This window comes from Caretta caretta, chromosome 17 (assembly GCF_965140235.1).
Source record: "Caretta caretta isolate rCarCar2 chromosome 17, rCarCar1.hap1, whole genome shotgun sequence".
NCBI classification, from domain to species: domain Eukaryota; kingdom Metazoa; phylum Chordata; order Testudines; family Cheloniidae; genus Caretta; species Caretta caretta.
The window spans coordinates 20,288,583-20,310,028 of record NC_134222.1 but is presented as its reverse complement, the minus strand read 5'-3'; the positions used below and the strand labels follow the sequence as shown (position 1 = coordinate 20,310,028).

Below are 21,446 nucleotides of genomic sequence, written 5' to 3'. Positions count from 1 at the left end.
TTTCACAAATAAAACAATCAGCTTTTATTGTTGTATTACAAAACACTTTCGATATTGGCAATATTTTACAGTTCATTCTGTTCCTTCTTATAGCCGGCTGAAGAGCTCAGGGGGAGAAAACAGGAGAATGTTGGAAATTAAAGATGAAATTTCAGTGGACTTGCTAAAAAAAAAAAAAACAATAAAAAAAAACCCAAAAAAAAAACAAACAAAAAAAACTTCCCCAGTCCCTCCCACCAAAATAAAAATCCAATTTCATGTCATTCGCCATCCAAAAGCGGCCATGGGTAAAGCAGCAGGCAAAACTCCGGCAATTTCACTACTGACTGCATCAAAGAGACAAAAAGAACATTCACAAGGGTCTCTAATATGGCCTGTTGCGCTGGTCATTTCTGAAGTCATTTCTGAAAGAAAAAAATCTGAGAGTCTAGCGAGTCACAGTAAAACTCCATCCTTCCCCACACCAACTTGTGCAAATTCCTTCTTTACCCTCCCCTTCTACTGTGCGCATTGCCAACTGCTGATAGCTGACATCTGCCTAGCAGAAATTATTATTAGTGACCTGTGTTTGTATGTCCTTTAGCAAAAGGAATCTACATTATGAACACACAGTTATACTACGAAAAATACATGTGCTTAATACTGTTACTTCATGATCCATGACTCCCCCCGGACTGTTCCAGCCAATCACATGTTCTATTAGTCAAAGAAAAGCCCACACTCCTAAAATCTACATCCCACACGTACTGACAAAGTAGCAAAGATAATGCTTACCTTCCTCCCATTTTACCACCATAGCCACCACCTCGGTCACCCCCTCTGCTACCGCGCCCTCTGTATCCTCTTTCACCTCCAAAACCACCTCTCCCACGAAAGTCTGCAAGGGAGAAATGCAAGATCAAAACCATGTTGTTAAAAGGCCACAAATGTAACTAAAACCGTCAGAAGCAACTCATTACACTTGTGCTGATCTCTTACACACCTCCTCCTGATGGACGTGAATCTTCCGGTCTGGGCTCATTGCACTGATTGCAGGAATTCCTGCGAGCAAAGTTCATATTACCACAGCTCCTGAAAGAGACAAAGATTCCTCAGACGGAGTTTTCTCAACAACTGAATGTACATACATGAAACACTGCTACCAAACTAAAACAACACTTACGGGTTAGGACAAATCCAATCACCATTTTTGGGATCCCCACTTCTACCCTGGAAGCCTCCACCTCTTCCAAATCCACCTCGTGAACCTGTGGATAGAATTATAATTAGAATAAAGCAGGGGAAGTGCTCCTGTAATCTACACACGAGACATTTATTTGCAGACTATCACTGACTTCAGGCCCCAAGTGACAGACTCAGTTTCTTGGTACAGCAATAAGAGATAGTTGATTTAATCAGCCACCTTCTAAGATTATAGTTTCAGTGAATTAGGAACTCTGGAAATGGATGACAGCCTGTAAATAACAACAAAGTGTAATTTACAAACTGAGCACTTTAGAATTTCTTATGAAATGCTAAAATGTAATTAGCCAAAAGAGAAAACATTTAATATTTAAAGGTACTGCAAACGCTCTATTAGAGTTTAAACATCTGTCAAACCTCTGAACTGTAGGACTCAAGTCTCCCCCAGTGTATGTATTTGGGCAGCTATAGAGCTTCAAGTATGAATGTGCTTATTTCAGCTCACGCAGAAGGGGAAATATTGTGCAGGAGCAGCACCTGGTGGCCAGAAAAGTCCGCTCCATGTATTTTCTACTTCTTCCCTTTTCAGCACTACAAGTACTTTACCAGCTGATAGATTTATAATTAATCAGCTTGAACTCTGTCACACGCATTACTGAAGTTTCATTGAAATTCTAATACACATCCAACTCCAACCACACATGAACAGATCAAGTCACAGAATAAACTAAATATATGCTCTCCCTGACCATGTACACCAGGGTTATTCCAATACACGCATCAGGATTCTGTCCTTGCTTTTGGCATCAGAGTCCTGACCTTTTACACAAAATGGAGTTCTTAAAAATGATCTGTTTATCAGCCACCTAAAATTCTTGGCCTAAAAACTAGTGTTTGTTCACAAGAGTCACAATGTGTAAAACCCTCATGTTAAAGGAAGTGTAGTAAGATCAATATCCAGCAGACTCATTTGATAAGGCTGTACTATGCGAAGGGTCTGGGATTTTCAAAGAGGGCTATGGGAGTTGGGCACCCATCTTCCATTAACTTTGAGCAGGAGTTGGGTGCCCAACTCCCTGCACTCCCTTTGCAAATCCCAGACAATGCATCCTAAGACAATCGCTGAGAACGCAGTGTTGTGTAATTATACACGCCCAGCCTTGAAGTTGCTACTTCACCATTTCTTTATAAGCCAGAATGAGCACTGAACCAGAGAGCATCTCCGCATTGGGAACATATAGAACTAGTTATAGTCCAGTCCAGAAGAGTGGACTACAGACTTCAGTTTTCCTGAACTCCCACATGCTGGTGCCATCCCTACTAACCCCCTAAGTGCCAGAAATCTCTTCCACCATGCCTTTCCAGAGCCCACACTTCAGTATTTAACAAATTACTGCCATAAGGTTAGTCCTCTTAATAATAACTTAAAAAAAAAAAAAAGAGAGAGATCACAAGCTAAAGCATTTAACATGCACAAAGAAAGACCCTCTCAGTTTTACTACCACCTCGACGTCCGCTGCCACCACCACCTGCTCCACCTCCTCTCAGAAATTCAGGCCTCCTGGTTGCAAACGAAACTTTGATAACGTTGCCATGGAATTCCTTTCCTAAAAGGGGACAGAGAAAGAGGAACAACTCACAGGAGCTCAATAATGAACAGCAAGATCCAAAGGGACCGTAACTTGCATTGTTAAATTCAACACCAGCAGTATGAGAAAAAACATCCCGGTAAATCAAAATGCTTTTGAAAATATGAGTTGTAGCATCGTATCACATCAACGCACAGATGGCAAACAGTAAGGAGATACAGATTTGTATTTACATCTGTTCTTGATATAATATGCTATCACAAAGAGATGCGTATTTAAATCAAAGTATGATCTACAAGTTGCAATTTAAATTAAGGTCACATGATGCAAACACGTAACACATTTCCCTGCTATGCTTGACATCAGTATAGCTTATTACAGGGCAGTTTAAATATGTAAGAATCTTGATCCTGCCAATCAGACAGCAAGTTTCCATATCAATATATAGTATGGAACCAATATATCCCCACGTGGGAAAAAGACAGGCACGTGTTTATTGTAAGGTTGCAACCAGCAGCATGTATTATAAAAAGTTAAAGTTTTATCACAGGACACTATGGGGCCTATTACTGTTAGGGTGCATCATACAGCAACCATAGTAATGTCCTTAAGATCAATCAATTTGAAACACAGTAGCAAAAAATAAGGCATTAAAAACAATTTGCTAGTCAATTTCTTTTTGCTTACCATTACATGAACTCCAAGCCTAAGCACATCCCTCGCTCTTTGATGCTTAGGTCTATGTATGCCAAGTGTCAGTGGAAACACAAAGCCATTAGAATGGGGACTAATATTGTTTAAACTTGTTGTTACGATAAAGCAGTATAACTGTCCTTTTTTCTGCAGTGGAACTCTTCAAGACTGACAGAAGCATGTTTTTGGAACCTGCTCCCCCTCTCCATTACAGACAGTTTTCAGAGCTTCAGGGCACAGCCCAAAGCTTCTGATCAAGCTTTCAACTGGCTATGCGATAATTTCTAGCTATGGGGCAAAATATTGTTTTTTAAAATCTTATTTTGAAGGACTTGTTTTGCTAATATATGGTTTTAATTGTAAGATGCAATTAACACCCGTTATAAAGCGTTTAAGGAATAATAAGCTAGCACCATACGCTGTATGCTCAAACTAGCTATATACATTGGTTACTGCAGTGCCCAAGTTTATGTTCTCACAGATAAATGTTAAAGAAAGCATCCACATGAAGGAAAAATAGGAGCATAAATGAAGGGAAGATGTTACAAAAAGAATCATGATAGGGCTCAATTTAATTTGGTTTGAAGTACTTTTGGAGGCAGTGTGGTCTAATGGACAGGGCAACAAAACTGGAAGCCTGGAGACCTGGGTTCCATTTCCATCTTCCAGGCTGTCTTGCTTTGGGCAGATCACTGTTCTGTGCCTCTGCTTCCCCTCCTGCTCTTTGTCCATCTTGTCCATTTAGATTGTCAGTTCTTTAGTGCACAAGACTTCTTTCACTGTGTTTGTAGAGTGTCTACCACAATGAGCTCTTAACCTTGTCTGGGGTTTCTAGGCACTGCCACCAACACCATGATACCTCCCACACCACACATCAGTTTGTATTCTCCTGCTTACTGCGATATTCTAGTTTCATGGGCTGCACATGAAGATGCATGGTCTTGAATCACATCAGAAAAACCCACCCTCACATTAGCTAAACTGGATACAGGGACAACTGACATGCAGCCCCATAAATAATGGTTTTCGTCGCAACTAGTACATCAGAGAAAAAACAGGAGTCTGTTTGAAATGAATTTAAAAAGTGGCATGCAGTCCACATGTGAACATTAATATGCAGTCTCTACTGATTGCTAAGTTTCACGCACAAAAGGAAGAACAGGCAATCTTACCATCAAACCAGTCAATGGCTGCTTTAGCAGAAGGAGGGTCATCAAAAGATACTGTTGCTTCTCCCTTTGGTTTGCCTGTATCCTTATCTGTATATAGATTTATCATAAGCTTGCCAGTCTTTTTGTTAGTCTGGGGGGGGGAAAAAAAGGTGTATTTCCTCAACATTCAGTTAATGGAGAAAACTGCTTGAGCCAGTTAACAGTAAGAGCTGTTATAATTAATTAGTGTTCACAGAGGAGATTCCTGGGGGCTAGCTTACAGAAACAAAGTGGTTGATGGAAGAATACTGACTGCCCTCCAGCTCACAGCATGAACCTTAAAATGAAGTGGCCCCAGGCCTTGTTTGGACATTAGTTGACGTCAAGTACAGTGAATGGGAGCCCTGATTTGGATTTCTGGGGATAGGAAGAAAAGCCCTGAGTGAGTGGGTCATGGAGCATAATTACTTGTTGGAGCATTTGAGATTTTCTACTGATAGGGACATGTGGTAAGGGAATTGATTAGAGAATTAGGAATAGAAAAGAGAAACGGCAGCTGACATCTGTGCTAGTAAGTTGGTAGGACCAGCAATTTCTTTTTCTGTAAACTGTCATCTGCGACCCAGTAGGATAAAAGAAAGATCTACAATTTCTGGGAAATAAAAGGGAGGAAACATGCTGCTACTCAAGACACTTCCAACATATTCGATCTACAGGTTTCCTAATAAGAAAAGGAGTACTTGTGGCACCTTAGAGACTAACCAATTTATTTGAGCATAAGCTTTCGTGAGCTACAGCATCCGATGAAGTGAGCTGTAGCTCATGAAAGCTTATGCTCAAATAAATTGGTTAGTCTCTAAGGTGCCACAAGTCTTCCTTTTCTTTTTGTGAATACAGACTAACACGGCTGCTACTCTGAAACAGGTTTCCGAATGATCTGTCACCACACACACCTTTATAATACCTATTTGCTTGAAATAATCAGCCACTTGATCTGTCGAAACACCTTCTCCAAGTCCTTGCACAAAGATGGTGTTGTTATCAGAGTTGTCAGATTCTGTATCTATTAAAAAAAGTAAGTTTTTTTACCAAATGCTTTTGTACGGATTAGCCAGAAGCAGATGTTACATGCTGCAGCCGTTAAAAATGTTACTTCATCTGAGGTCAGAGAAAACCTGCATAATTTTAGACTCATATCTGTGGTCCTGCAACATTTCCTTGGATACCTGGCGGATTGGGAGCTCTCATATTAACGAAGGGAGAGAAGTCTGAGGTCGTTCTGTTAGCGCTAACACCAACAGCTTCAGAAGTACAGAAAGATAGCCTTAGGATGCTACAGTACGTCACAGAATGATTACATTGACTATCTGACAACTTTTCTCTGCACCTAGGACATTCAAGTAGAGTAGGCCCCAAATGCATAGATTTTAAATAAAAAAGAGACCTATAAAATTTAACTGAAATACCACGGAAGACACAAAAGCACTGTATCAGCATAAAAGAATCAGAAAAATGAAACCAAAAATAAGTGTGAAACAGATTAGTCTACTTTCATATCCAAGACAGAGTGCAAAAAGTGAATAGCAATTGTAAAGAGTAATTCAGCTTTTGAAAAGTCCTTCAAGTTTTAGTGAAGGACTATGGTGAAACAAGTATAAAAATGAAAAGAATGTTGCCAAAATAATCTAAATCAGAAAATTATCTATATTCAGCATCTTCAAGGAAAACAAGATCATCATCAGTTACTTGACTCAAGTCGATCCAGAATTCACTAGACAAAACTTGACTTTTACTTGCTGAGCAATGCGTTAAACATTAAAAGAATACGCTTGTATAGTGACATGCACCAGTATTTAACAGAGCTGATCTATCTCAGAAGAAAGGCCCACCTGGTTAAACTACATCTGAATCACACAAAAATCCCAGCCACCCCACCTCTTTCCAGGCATGCATTTTGAAGTACATCAAATCATAGAAATGCAAGGTTGCAAGGGACCTAGAAAACTCAACAAGTCCAACCCCCCTGCACTGAGGCAGGACCAAGTAAACCTATATCATCCTGACAGGTGTTTGTCCAACCTGTTCTTAAAAACCTCCAATGAGGAAGATTCCACAACCTCCCTCGGAAGCCCATTCTAAAGCCTAATTACCCTAACAGTTAAAAAGTTTTTCCTAATATCTAACCAAAATGTTCCTTGCTGCAAATTAAGCCCATTACTTCTTGTCCTACATTCAGTGAACATGAGCAACAAGTGATTACCATCCTCTTTATAACGTCCCTTAACATATTTGAAGACTTAGGTTAAAAAAACTGGGGGGACCTGCTTTCTTCATAGGTCAGATTTCCTAAACTTTTTATTGCTCTCCACTGACTATTCCCAATTTGTCCATATCTTTCCTAAAGTGTCACCCAGAACTGGACACAATTCTCCAGCTGAAGCCTCATGAGTGCCAAATAAAGGGAGACAATTACCTCATGTCTTACATTCGGCACGCCTGTTAATATACTCCACAATGATATTAGCATTTTTCACAACTGCATCACATTGATAACTCATGTTCAACTTGTGTTCCACTATCACCCCCAGATCCCTTTTAGCAATACTACCCCGTAGCCAGTTATTCCCCATTTTGTACGTGCACATTTGATTTTTCCTTCCTAAGTGTAGTACTTTGCACTTGTCTTTATTGAAAGTCATCTTGTTGTTTTCAGATCAGTTCTCTAATTGGTCAAGATTCTCCAAAGTGCTTGCATATGTTACAAATGCTATGAAGGATGAAGAGCTGCAATCCACACAATGCTTGTTTTCTTACCAGCATCTGATTTCTGTCCATAATCCCTTTGACCTGTAGAATGGGTAAAAAAAATGAAAGAAAGGCTACTTTAGCAAGAACAGCCTTTTAAAAAAGCTTGTTAAATAAGATAAGAAGATATTCAAGCTACATATGCAATGTATCTAAAATCTAAGTCACTAACCAGAGATCTGGAGAATATTTAGATTAAAATGTTCAATAGCAGGCATCTGCAGAATGTTAACACGTTCTTTAGCTTGCAGTATATGGCATCTGCCACATTAGCATTATGCTGGTGTTTATCTTGCAAATGCTGGTTGTCAGACGACCAAGCAGTTTACCACAATTATTTTGTCACTAGTACCTTTCAAAGCAGCATTTGTAACAAAAAACCCAAAATCCGGTGAAGGTTGTAAATCTCCACAATTTCTTTCATGCAATTTGACAGAGTAGAAATCCAGTTTATTGTTAAAAGATTGACTTTTAAAGCACACAAACACACCAGCCCCAGAAAAACAGAAACGCTAGAATGCTTCTACTGGATAGTAATAAGATATTGGTGGCTTTTAGATTTATACAGAATTTCCACTGAAACATTTTGGATACTTGGCACTTACCACCAAAATTTTTGAAGCCACCACGGTCACCACCACTGCAGAGGAAAAATTGAAGAAATGATTTCTTCCTCAAGTCTCTATGTGCTGAGCCTAAGGCTCAATCTACACTTATCTGATCAAAAGTTATTGTCTATTGGCTAAAGCATCACCTCTATGTTTTGCACACTATTTATTTGTGTTCAAAGATTATTCTTTCAGATAGCTAATCTCCTAGGGTACGAATCCCAGAAACTAATCTCCAAAAGAATTGCTGAAACAAAGGTGGGTGTATACACTAATTAAAAAACCCTTTTCCAGCTCACAAGCCAAACGAATGCTATTTAAAACTGGGATTTAAAACTGAGGCATACTTTTTATAAAAATTAGTGGGCTTTACTCCAATCTAGCAGCTGCATGGATAGTTAATTACTACTTGTGAACTGAAATTAATTAATCTCTATTCTTATGCATTCAAGTAAATTTGGATAAATTAGTATTACTAAGCACACTCTGAAGTAGGATGTGTGAGGATCTGGGAATCTGTACAACAATGTACTACTAGCATTTGACATTAATGATAAAGTGTGTGTATGAGAATGAGCTTCAATAGCAGAGGTCGTGAACTTTAATTAATTCATTCTGAAACCTGTGGCACAAAATGTAGACCAAGTTAATAGCTTACACACACAGATTGCCAGGGAATGAGGGGAGTTTAGTTGTTTTGAAGTCCCATTCCAAATTTAATGGAAGTAAAAGCCTGATATCTCCCACACTTATTCTATTTAATGTGTGGTTCATGGTATTGATATTTCCCACATTTAACATTAACAACTAAATCCAGGTGCAAGGATTAAAACACTCAATATTCAAGGCCTTTAGAAAAAGATCAGCAGCATTTTTAAAGTTAACAGCCAAGCCTTTCCAAGTTTACAAGACTGCCGGCTTGTGTGGGAGTGCAGGTTTTCCACAGCAGTTACCAGCAGTAAACTGGAAAGTTCATTTCTCATTGTGGGAACTCTTATGCAGAGTAACTAAGATAAAGAGAGTACAATTAAAAATCCTCAACTAGCACTCCTTGCCTAACCCTTGGAGGTTCTGCCCCACAGCTAATGCACCAGCCACTGCAGTAGTTTGTTTATGATTAAAATCTGGAGGGACTCCTAATTAACTCCAATCTCTCAACTTGTCAAAGTCCAGGTGTGGGACAAGAGCTCAAAACAAGGGACATTAGTAAAATAGGCTTGTGACGTTGCACCCCATAAGGCTTAATGGAAATATGCTTATGAATGTATATATGACATAACTGGAATATGTTTTATGCTACATATGCCATGTAACATCCCTAAAGGTTATGATCTACTGAATACATTCCTCCTATTTGTATGCATGTATCATTTTTGTACTTGAAGTTATGAATATTGGCTGTATACTTGCCTGATTTCTAAGTAGCCTTAGTAGAGCATTTGGTCAGCTTCTTGAGAAAGGAATGTGCAAGTTAAATGCCCAATCAAGAACCACTTAAGCCAACAATGAACTTGAAAATGCCAATCCACATCTGAGCTTTCCCAGGAAGGTGGCTTGGCTGATAAGAAACTCAGTCATACATGTACATGTGACTTGCCCATGTGACACCAAAACTCCATTTTGTAGCTGGATTCTACACAGGTGTAGGAGAGAGAGAGAAAGTCTATTTAAGCCCGTGAGAGACCCCTCCATTTTGGTCTTCATCTGGCTAAAGAGATAACCTCTCCACCCCCAAGGATACCTGGAAGAAACTGGAACAAAGACAGTAACTAAAGGGAGTGTGAGAGATTGCTGGACCCAGACTAGAAGGAGACTAGTCTGTAAAAGGAAGTTTACTGGAATTCCTCTAAGGGTGAGGTTTTTATCTGTATTCATAGATTCATAGATTCATAGATATTTAGGCCAGAAGGGACCATTATGATCATCTAGTCTGACCTCCTGCACAATGCAGGCCACAGAATTTCACCCACCACTCCTAAAAAAGACCTCACATCTATATCTGTGCTATTGAAGTCCCCAAATTGTAGTTTGAAGACCTCAAGGAGCAGAGAATCCTCCAGCAAGTGACCCGTGCCCCATGCTACAGAGGAAGGCGAAAAACCTCCAGGGCCTTCCAATCTGCCCTGGAGGAAAATTCCTTCCCGACCCCAAATATGGCGATCAGCTAAACCCTGAGCATATGGGCAAGATTCATCAGCCAGATACTACAGAAAATTCCTTCCCGGGTATTCAGTTTTCTTAGACATAGATTTGCGTGTTCTATTTTATTTTGCTTGGTAATTCACTTCGTTCTGTCTGTTACTACTTGGAACCATTTAAATCCTACTTTCTATATTTAATAAAATCACTTTTTATTTATTAGTTAACCCAGAGTATGTATTAATACTGGGCCAGAGGGCCGGGGAGGGAACGACAGCTGTGGATCTCTCTCTATCAGTGTTATAGAGGGCAAACAATTTATGAGTTTACCCTGTATAAGCTTTATACAGGGTAAAACGGATTTATTTGGGGTTTGGACCCCACTGAGAGTTGAGATCTGAGTGTTAAAGACAGGAACACTTCTTAAGTTGCTTTCAGTTAAGTCTGCAGCTTTGGGGCACATGGTTCAGAACCTGGGTCTGTGTTGGAGCAGACTGGCGTGTCTGGCTCAACAAGACAGGGTGTTGGAGTCCCAAGCTGGCAGGGAAAGCAGGGGCAGAAGTAGTCTTGGCACATCAGTTGGCAGCCCCCAGGGGGTTTCTGTGATCCAACCCGTCACAAGGCTATGAAGCATCAATATGGGATTCATTTCTTTAGGATACTGTATATACATTTTCATAGAATCATAGAATATCAGGGTTGGAAGGGACCCCTGAAGGTCATCTAGTCCAACCCCCTGCTCGAAGCAGGACCAATTCCCAGTTAAATCATCCCAGCCAGGGCTTTGTCAAGCCTGACCTTAAAAACCTCTAAGGAAGGAGATTCTACCACCTCCCTAGGTAACGCATTCCAGTGTTTCACCACCCTCTTAGTGAAAAAGTTTTTCCTAATATCCAATCTAAACCTCCCCCACTGCAACTTGAGACCACTACTCCTCGTTCTGTCATCTGCTACCATTGAGAACAGTCTAGAGCCATCCTCTTTGGAACCCCCTTTCAGGTAGTTGAAAGCAGCTATCAAATCCCCCCTCATTCTTCTCTTCTGCAGGCTAAACAATCCCAGCTCCCTCAGCCTCTCCTCATAAGTCATGTGTTCTAGACCCCTAATCATTTTTGTTGCCCTTCGCTGGACTCTCTCCAATTTATCCACATCCTTCTTGTAGTGTGGGGCCCAAAACTGGACACAGTACTCCAGACGAGGCCTCACCAATGTCGAATAGAGGGGAACGATCACGTCCCTCGATCTGCTCGCTATGCCCCTACTTATACATCCCAAAATGCCATTGGCCTTCTTGGCAACAAGGGCACACTGCTGACTCATATCCAGCTTCTCGTCCACTGTCACCCCTAGGTCCTTTTCCGCAGAACTGCTGCCTAGTCATTCGGTCCCTAGTCTGTAGCGGTGCATTGGGTTCTTCCGTCCTAAGTGCAGGACCCTGCACTTATCCTTATTGAACCTCATCAGATTTCTTTTGGCCCAATCCTCCAATTTGTCTAGGTCCTTCTGTATCCTATCCCTCCCCTCCAGCGTATCTACCACTCCTCCCAGTTTAGTATCATCCGCAAATTTGCTGAGAGTGCAATCCACACCATCCTCCAGATCATTTATGAAGATATTGAACAAAACCGGCCCCAGGACCGACCCTTGGGGCACTCCACTTGATACCGGCTGCCAACTAGACATGATCACTACCCGTTGATCACTACCCGTTGAGCCCGACAATCTAGCCAGCTTTCTACCCACCTTATAGTGCATTCATCCAGCCCATACTTCCTTAACTTGCTGACAAGTTTTCTGTTACAACAAATGTGAAGTCATGAATGCAAGATGTAATTTCCAATTTTAAAAAGTCAAAAGTTTTCTGTGAGGTGACGGTAAGTCTGTCTAAAACAAGGGCCAGGATTTCATTAATCATTATGTAAGCTAGCTTTAAAGACTTATTACCATACAAGGAAAACAGCTGTTAGATCATGACAAAACCTTGCAGCAACTGCTGTTATATTTACATTCATGGAATATTACCTTCAGCTAGGATCTATTTTCATGAACTTGCTGTTGACTTTCAAATGTTATATATACACAAAGTTATTTGAAACACTAAATGGCAGACATTCATATGCAATTATATTCAGCTGCATGAAAGATAAAAATGTATGGGTTCCAAACACTATTTACAGTAGCCTCTGCTAAAGGATGGATAATTTTAAAGACTGATGATAAAACAAGAATGGTGATCACAAAAATTCTATTGCAAACACACTTCTGCCACCCACAATTCACTTCAATCCCCTAAGAACCGACCAACAGGTTTCCTTGTACCCTTCTTATTAAATGTCAGTTAAAAACTTTGCCCCATTGGCATATTAGCTCAGAACTAGGTACACTGATTTATAGTGAATGAATCAGTCACGCAAATTTTGTCTTCAAGATTTCAAACTCTGGATTCCTTCCCCAGTTCACAGGACTGCACGATTCAGAATGTGCATTTTTTCTGGTTTGTAAATATACAACATGAAAGATGTAGATAGAGAAATAAGACACTTATTTACAGTAAACAATCAGGATGTTATGGAAAATGAACACTGTGAGTAAAAAATGTATGCCCCAGGATTCAAGAAGGTGACTGAGCTGGATATGTAATGCCTGAAGCCACAGGCTGAAAGCATTACTACCCAACAGAGATCACTTTTTGCAACTTATAGACTGTTTATATTTTTACTATACACCTCTACCCCAATATAACGTGACCCGATAGAACATGGCATCGCATACAATGCGGTAAAGCTCCGACACACTGCTCTGAGCAGCGTATTAAGGGTGCCGAGCCGGGGCCGAGCGGTTGGATAAGGGGCAGAGTGTCTCAGGGGCGGTCAGGGGCTCCCCCCTGCAGGGTCTGGGAGTCAGAAACTGTGGGGGGGGGGCCCTTTTTGGCCCCGCAGTCCCAGAGTGGCCCAGGGGATTTTGGGGGGCTGGGAGCAGCCTGCTCAGCTTCCCTTGCCCCAGCCATGTCACTTGGGGGAGGAGTTTTGGGGGAAGGGATCCCCCCCGACACTCACCGGCAGAAGCGGAGCAGCCCAGCCCCAGCCCGCTCCACTCCGCCAGCTCCCAGCCACGGCGCTCTGCTTCCTGCCGCAGCTGAGTGTGAGACCTTTCCCCAACCTCCCGCCCTCCCGCGACACAGCTGGGGCCGGGGCAAAGAAAGTGGAGCGGACTGTGGCCGCATTACTCTGCTTCCCGCCTCTGGTGAGTGCGGAGGGCGTCCTTTCCCCAACCTCCCCACACTCACCGGCGGCGGGAAGCGGAGCACCGTGGCTGGGAGGTGGCGGAGTGGAGTGGCCAGGGGCCACATTGCTCCGCTTCCCACCACTGCCAGTAAGTGCCTGTCAGGGGGCGGGGGTGTGTGGCTAGAGATCGGAGCAGTCAGGGGACAGGGAGCTGGGGGTTGGGTAGGGGGTGGGGTCCTTTGGGTGATTAGGGACAGGGGTCTCTAGAGGGGGCAGTCAGGGAACAAGGAACTGGGGGGGGGGGGAGGGGCAAAGCAAGTTCGATATAACACGGTCTCACCTATAACGTGGTAAGATTTTTTGGTCTCCTGAGGACCGCGTTATATTGGGGTAGAGGTGTATTCTGTAGAAGTGTATTGTTGTCCTAATGTGCTTCAGCGTTGGTTATTCTCCGCTATGTCTCATGTGACCAACTGAACTAATGTATCTGTATTAGTTAGATGGCAGACCTCTTGTATGAATGTAAGTGACAGATTTTCCTCTTTCACATGTACTTTAGTATTACATTTTCCCCTGAGATCGTTGCAAATAGCTGCTGGGGACCCAGGACTTAAACATCTTATTTCTCACCTTCCCAACATGAGTTTAGGTTTCTTAAGAAAGAGAAGAGGCGCATGGATATCGATCCAAAATTCTGCACTAAGTGAGGGAAAAGTCACATAGACCTGTTTGCTCTAAACAGCTGATGCTGTGCAGCCTCACATTTACCATGAAGACCTAGTTAAGAAAACAGTCTCAGCAACTGGACTGTTTGGCAATACATGGATGCAACAGAATACACACCCCTGTCCTGGGATGTGTGTAACATAACTAGTATCACACTGTATACTGCCTTTTAGAAGCTTTATATATAGACTGAATATGACAGATAATCAGCTTGAGTTCCGGTTTTTAAAACATCCTTTAATCAGTCAGAAAACTAGCAAAAAATTCAGCCATATCACCAATGCAAAAAATTGAATTCTAGGCAGCCAAAGTGAATCCTAATCACCATTCACAAAAATTAACCCTAATGCCACAAAAATGCTGTCATTAGATTTTTCTTGTAAGCTGGTATCCACCCATCTTCATTTATTTTCAAACCTATTGGCATAGTCTGGTGTGACATTGCACTCCATACGTTTTATTGAAATATGCTTATGAGTGTGAATATGATTTAACTGGAATATGCTTTATGCAAAAGGTCTCTTGTAAGGTATCATAATGAAGGTTATAAACTACTAAATATATTCCTCCGATTTGTATGCATGTATCATTCTTCTATCTGAAGCTAGAAATATGAAGTATAACTCTGAGGTCCTATTGTCATTATGCAAAGTGTGGGCCATTAATGGTGGTTTAGAACCTTGATGGCTCCCATTGACTAAGGACAATTGGTTGTAAATGGTTTATTTATCTGCAAACCTTCCTGTGTACGTGTGGGCCAACCAAGGAAGAATAGAGACTAGGGGTCTTACAGTGACATGTGACCATGTCACCTGATAATGAAATCCATGTTAAATCTGGTACTTTTCCATTTACAAGGAGGGGCAGTAGCGTCATGGAGCCGGGCTCATACTCAGAAGGGGCCCTGGCCTGCTCTGCTTGCACTGTGCCCTGAGCCCCCGGGTCTGGGGCGGTGGGGATACTCTGGCCATAGGGAATCCGGGGGGTAGAGGGGAAGGTATTCTGGTGTTCAGCAGCGGGGCTGCGTGGCGTGGCATGGCATGGGCCCACCCCTGAGGGGAAGGGGGCATGCTGGCAGCACAGGGCCGGGTGGGCCACTGTGCATCTGGCAACTGCCTGTTTGTAAATAGTGCCCTCGCACTGGGCTGGGCGGAGTGGGGCTGCCCTGACATGCCATGCCCCATTGCCTCTTGCTGGTCCCTCGCTCTGGGGACCTGGCCCCCCACATGCTCCATTGACCCTAAGGGGGGCCCACAAATATGTTTGGCACCAGGCCCACAAAATGTTAATCCGGCCCTGAGAGGGGTGGAGACCCAGAGTGAAAAGATTCCCGCCTTGTGACAGAGCTATAAAAGGGGGTGGAGCAGGCTGCCAAAGTGGGCTGCCAGTCATGAGAAAACCCCTACTTACCACCTGAAATGTCTGCTGGAACTAACGACTGTACCAGGTGAAAGGATTGGGCCCAAACTAGGAAGGAGTATAGTCTGTGAAAGAAGCTTATATGGAACATCTTTGAGGGAGAGATATTACCTGTAATCCGTTAATGTATTAGGCTTAGACTTGTGTGTTTTGTTTTATTTTCTCTTCGTGACTTACTTTGGTCTGTTATTACTTGAAACCATTTAAATCCTATTTTTTATACTTAATATCACTTTTGTTTATTAATAAACCCAAAGTAAGTGATTAATGCTGGGGGAGCAAACAGCTGTGCCTCTCTCTCTATCAGTGACAGAGGGTGAACAATTTATGAATTTACCCTATATAAGCTTTATACAGAGTAAAACAGATTTATTTGAGGTTTGGATCCCATTGGGAACTGGGTGTCTGGGTGCTGGAGATGTTTTCAGTTAAGTCTGCAGCTTTGGGGGCGTGGCCCAGACCCTGGGTCTGTGTTGCAGCAGGCTAGTGTGTCTGGCTCAACAAGGCAGGGTTCTGGAAGTCCCAGGCTGGCAGGGAAACTGGGCTCAGAGGTAATTTCAGCACATCAGGTGACAGTCCCAAGGGGGTCTCTGTGACCAAACCTGTCACATCAGGAATAACAGCTGCTAGAATCTTAGGAGTACAGGTATCACCAGTGTTCCCAAGATCATGGTTGAAGCAAGCAGCATCTTTCAGCTAAAATTCTTCAAATAGCTTTACTACTCCCTTTTTATCAATGATGCATACTTGTATTGTCTTTAGAGGGCTTCAAGCCATAAATGTTCCTTTCAAAGAGAAAAAAAGCTGCAGATATTGGAATAAGTAGCATTAAAAGCCAAAGGCCAAATTCTTCCCTCCAATATGCACCTAGACTTCTCATTGAGCACAATGGGAGTTACATGCAAGGACATAGCTTTCCAAATATAACTGAAATGAGAACTGACTATTTAGCACAGTACTAAAGACACAGATTCTGTTAACTATGGATTTTACTTTTATCAAAGTATTAAATTTATGCTAGTATAAAGAAACACAGCTGCAGGAAGTGACCTACTTGGAAGTGTAATGGGGATACAAAGAAATGAGAAATCACTATTGTTATCTTATGAAGTTCCATACAAACAGTTATTTATTCACTGAACTCCATAAACCTGTGTCCCTGTTTATTTTCTTCCAAACTTTGTAAAGCCTGAACATGAACGTACAGAAACCTAATAACGTAATATCAATTCTAAACACAGATGGCATGATAATACAAGCCACTTTAGCTGTATGACAATTTCTTGGTATTAGATTAGGCTGAGTCCCCACACAAAGGAACTAAATATAACAAATAAGCAGCAATGCATAATTTTCACTTGTAATATAATAAAGTTAAAATCAGGTTTAGATTTAATCACACACAACCAAGAAAATCCTATGTTTAGCAGTGTGATAACTCAATGACTGAGTGGAACAAATTCTGTTTTACGTTGCACAAGAAGCTGCATGGGTGTAGCCCAATTTTCAGTGTAATCTGAAGGCAGAACTTTACCCACTGAGTCCACAGATTCTGATACAAGGGGACAGAACAATTATGGTTGCTCCATTGACACTGCACTAATTGAGTGACTTTTTCTGGATTTTAGGTACACCCCCCCACACACACACTTTCATAGCACCTTTCATCTAATGGGCTCGAGACATTTTGCAGAAAAGGATTAAGTACCACAACAACCTGAGACACACATTCTCTATTTTCCAGAGAGAGGAAAAGTGATTTGCTCAAAGAAGAAAAACAAGCTGGAGGCAGAGCCAAAAACAGAACTCAGGAATTCTCAGTCCTAGTGCTGTGCTCTAACCGTAAGAGTACAGAATGGGTGGAGGGGAGGGGAAAGGGCATATAGAACAGTTACTATGTAAGTGCCAGCATGACCTCTCCCTCAAATCAGTGCATCTCAAGAGACAGGTGATGGTTTTGTTTGGTTTCAGTTGTAAACTTTTTTTTTTTTAATGGTTTTATAGTATAGATTTAACGTTTGTTCTTAGCTAAAGTCTGGCACAAAGGATCTCAGCAGTCTATTTTAAAAAACAACAAAAATGGAAGTTTGGATGGATTGTTATTTTGCATCTAGAGTTCCAAGAGATCCAGCTCAAAACCATTTTTAAAAATAAAAAAAGCAATTATCAGACCACTGGTTACTTACCACGATGCAAGCATTTGGGGCAGAAGTTAACTACTGAATTTGAATATGGGTTACTGGATTTGAGCAGCAATTTTCATATAAAGCACTTTCCCCCAAAGCTGCTTGACTCTGCACATGCACAGGAAGTGAACTGAATGCTGTAGGCATTAAGTAAGGTACATTTTTGGGAATCCCTGCACATTATCTTGAAAGCAATTAATTCATTCATTAAGTGTCAGGACAATATTACACATTTTAAGAAGCATCTATATTTTCAGCTACTTTTGTCCAAAATGCTTATGGAAACAATAAATAATTTGGTTTTGTCCCATACAAAAGCCTGGAATCACACAAATACAGATAGGTTTCAGAGGAACAGCCGTGTTAGTCTGTATTCGCAAAAAGAAAAGGAGTACTTGTGGCACCTTAGAGACTAACCAATTTATTTGAGCATGAGCTTTCGTGAGCTGATGAAGTGAGCTGTAGCTCACGAAAGCTCATGCTCAAATAAATTGGTTCGTCTCTAAGGTGCCACAAGTACTCCTTTTCTTTTTACAAATACAGATGACTCCACACCTAGCAATCCTCCCTTGTTAAAAAAAAATGCTAGCAAAGAACGTCAGGACAGTGCCAGCAAAGGCACTAACTGCTGCTGGCATTTTAACGACTCTGTTGCTCATCATGGCTCACAGTAGGGTTAGACTAAGTCAGGGGTAGTCAACGGGTGGACCATGGGCCAAAGCTGGACCGCAAGACCCCTTTGAACAGACGCCAAAATCTTTTTATTTATCATTATTACTTTTTTATTATTTTCTCTGAAGTCTGGACCTTGACTATATCCTGACCGAAAAATTCGGACCTGGACTAAGTGGTAAGAACACCCGTGGCTGGACCACCCGCCTGTCACCGTTACCATCAGGGGAGCTAGAGCATCTTTATGAACAGCTAACATGCAAAGGACATTCATCCATTGTAGTCTCAGATTAGCTAGTGATTTCATGCAACATCCAGGAAAAGTGCAAAGAAGGCACTTCAGACAAACGTTACAGCATCTTTAAAGAAACATATTTAAATTTTTAAGCTGGAAATGTTTAGTGCAACCTAAGGGCTGGTCTAACTTTTTTTTAGACCACTAACTGCAAATGTTTAAACCTATATAGTTATATCAGTACAAAAACTGTGTTTAGACAAGCCTTTAGAGTTAAATACTTCCTGATATTACCGGAAATATCACATTTAAGTGTTACCGTGAAAAACACTATTGCAGTCGAACACTGTGTAACAAATAACCATCAGAAGTAGCCTCAGCATATGTGCACAAGTTGCTTTTAGGTTTGGGCTGATTTTGGGGGGCGGGGGGCAAATATTGTTCTCAGGACTAAAAGCAGGGATCTGTTACCTTATTAAAGTTGTTCTCCTTCCACCACATTAATTTTGTGATTGCAAACAACTCAAGCTTTTGTTAGAACTTGGTCAAGAAGCGTTTGAATGTGGAGTAAAAATCGACTTTTTAGGAGTAGAAACCTTAATCAAAATAGAAGACAACTGTATCCAGGTTGAAAAATTCTAGGACATATTTTAGTTTGAGTCATTAAGCTTAAACACCATCGCTGTGCTGTGCTGAACAGAGGAAAACAGAATCATTAAAAATGGCTCCATTTCCCTCCCACTAATACATTCCTTCACATTTTTCAACCCCCATCCACACTCTTTTCCTTTCCTGGAAGTGGATGTCAAGCAATGGGATCAACTATATTTACATGCCAACATGATTATTTACACATCTGTTGAAACAGCAGTAATGCGGGAGTGATTTATTTTATTTATTTATTTATTTTCCTGGCTTCTGTTTCACCACCTTGCAAAAAACACACCAAGTTTGTTTTGAATGGACATTGTCCACCAGTTGTATGTCTTTTGATGCTTACTTTAAAATTTCTTCATTAAAAGAGGCTCAACGACAAAGACAAAAAAATCTGGTTTTATCACGGGAGTTACAGAGACCCTTACCCACAATGAAGCAGCTACAATATTCTTAAAAACCTCAATTCTAACTGAAATTGAACATCTGAAGAGGGTTTGCTGCCTGTGAAGCTTACACTATACAAAAGCTGCCAATTATGAAGGAGCACAGAGTTCACTCACTTCTAAGATCCATCTAAAATGAGTTTCTAGTAACTTTGATACCATATACCAAGTCAAAATATTCAAGATCCATATACGTTATCGAACTGGTTACAAAGAATAATAATGTAGGACCAACCTAGTTAGAACATGATTTGGACATTCCTATATGGATGGGATCAGAGTAAACCATGTTATAACCAAGTTAAATGACATGATCTCATTTTTATTTCAACTGTGAGAAACACTGAATCATTTTCATAATATAAAAGTCAGCACTAACAGTCTAATATTACAAGAGAATCTATGGAAAGCATTCTACAAAATATCCATTCAGAGAAATACTAAATTCGCATGTGAAAGGCAGTCCTACAACATTATGAGACATGCAAAGGAGTACTTGTGGCACCTCACTTCATCGGAGTGAGCTGTAGCTCACGAAAGCTCATGCTCAAATAAATTGGTTAGTCTCTAAGGTGCCACAAGTCCTCCTTTTCTTTTTGCGAATACAGGCTAACACGGCTGCTACTCTGAAACCTGTCACTATGAGACATGGTTATTTTACTTAAACCTCGACGGCTCCCCACAAACAATAGGATATCTACTTCTCATTCCACCTCAGCAGATCCAGCACTAACTCAAAGCAGCCCCATGTGGCAGTGGAATGGTGGTGTTAATAAACAACAGTTCATGGGTTGCTGGTAGCTTTAATTTCTATTTGACACTGTCTTGCTTTACATCCGTAGAACTGCAACTCAGAACTGTAGGTAGCAGGTATAAATTAACAGCTTCTTTGCATCTTTGCTAACTTTATATGTAGTTTGGGCAGTTTAAATGGATTTTAAAACAAAGGCCCCCAATCCTGCAAACTCATGCACGTGCATGAACGCTATACATATATACAGTTGGAAGCATGTTCATAAGTCTGTCTTTGTAGGATCAAGGCCTAAATCAGCAGTAGAAACATTTACAGTAAGTATAAAAACCTGACATCTAGTAAAGGCAAATAAACTGAATTAGAAGGCCATCATCGTTTTAGTTTGATAGCTAAAACAGTGACAGAAAAACGTAGCTAAGCTGTTGAATTCCTTCAGGTTCATGTTTGTTTATTCAGTCACTACTTCAGAGGAAATACTGGGGGAAAAAAGTAGTCAAGATCGAGTAATCTGAGTCTTTCTGCTTTATTAAAGACATTAGCCAAACCTTGCATATCATCTGTAATAATACTGGCCTTCTTTGTAAAGCACACTGAAATCTATTGATATAAAGCACTCTAAGACTTGGTGATATTACTGTAATAAGTCACCATATATGGAAAATGCTTTCCTGCCTGAGGGTTATCTGCCATTAGGCCACAGAACCTTGGCTCTAAATTCTATTTTTGAGCCTCTCTCTCTTTTTTTTTTTTTAAAGGCATCTAGAAAGAATCTTGGTTCATAGCATGTAAAATACTTGATGTCAAAGAGTGGTCTCTTTGAGAAGCCTTATATCACAGCCATTAGATATAAAATGTAGCCAAGTGTCTTTATGATCATCACTTTAAGTCTTGTCCTATTCCAATATAAGTAATGTTCCCTGGGCTAAATCTTTAGTATTTCAGTGCAGGCTGATCAGCGTAATT

General features: G+C 41.1%; 1 protein-coding gene across 4 annotated transcripts in view; it reads right to left on the bottom strand.

Annotated features, from left to right (window-relative positions):
* Positions 1-21,446, bottom strand: part of TAF15 (TATA-box binding protein associated factor 15) — a 34,194-nt gene continuing 12,748 nt past the window's right edge. The window contains exons 8-16 of one of the 4 annotated variants that reach the window (XM_048824497.2): positions 8,026-8,060; positions 7,430-7,462; positions 5,569-5,678; positions 4,637-4,766; positions 2,685-2,789; positions 1,163-1,247; positions 983-1,071; positions 775-877; positions 1-404 (exon numbers count right to left, since the gene is read on the bottom strand). In XM_048824497.2, the coding sequence (XP_048680454.1) occupies positions 365-404; positions 775-877; positions 983-1,071; positions 1,163-1,247; positions 2,685-2,789; positions 4,637-4,766; positions 5,569-5,678; positions 7,430-7,462; positions 8,026-8,060 (730 nt within the window). In that variant the 3' untranslated portion in view covers positions 1-364. The remainder of the gene's footprint in view (positions 405-774; positions 878-982; positions 1,072-1,162; positions 1,248-2,684; positions 2,790-4,636; positions 4,767-5,568; positions 5,679-7,429; positions 7,463-8,025; positions 8,061-21,446) is intronic. The other 3 variants (XM_075120753.1, XM_075120754.1, XM_075120755.1) reach the window with 3 other exon arrangements.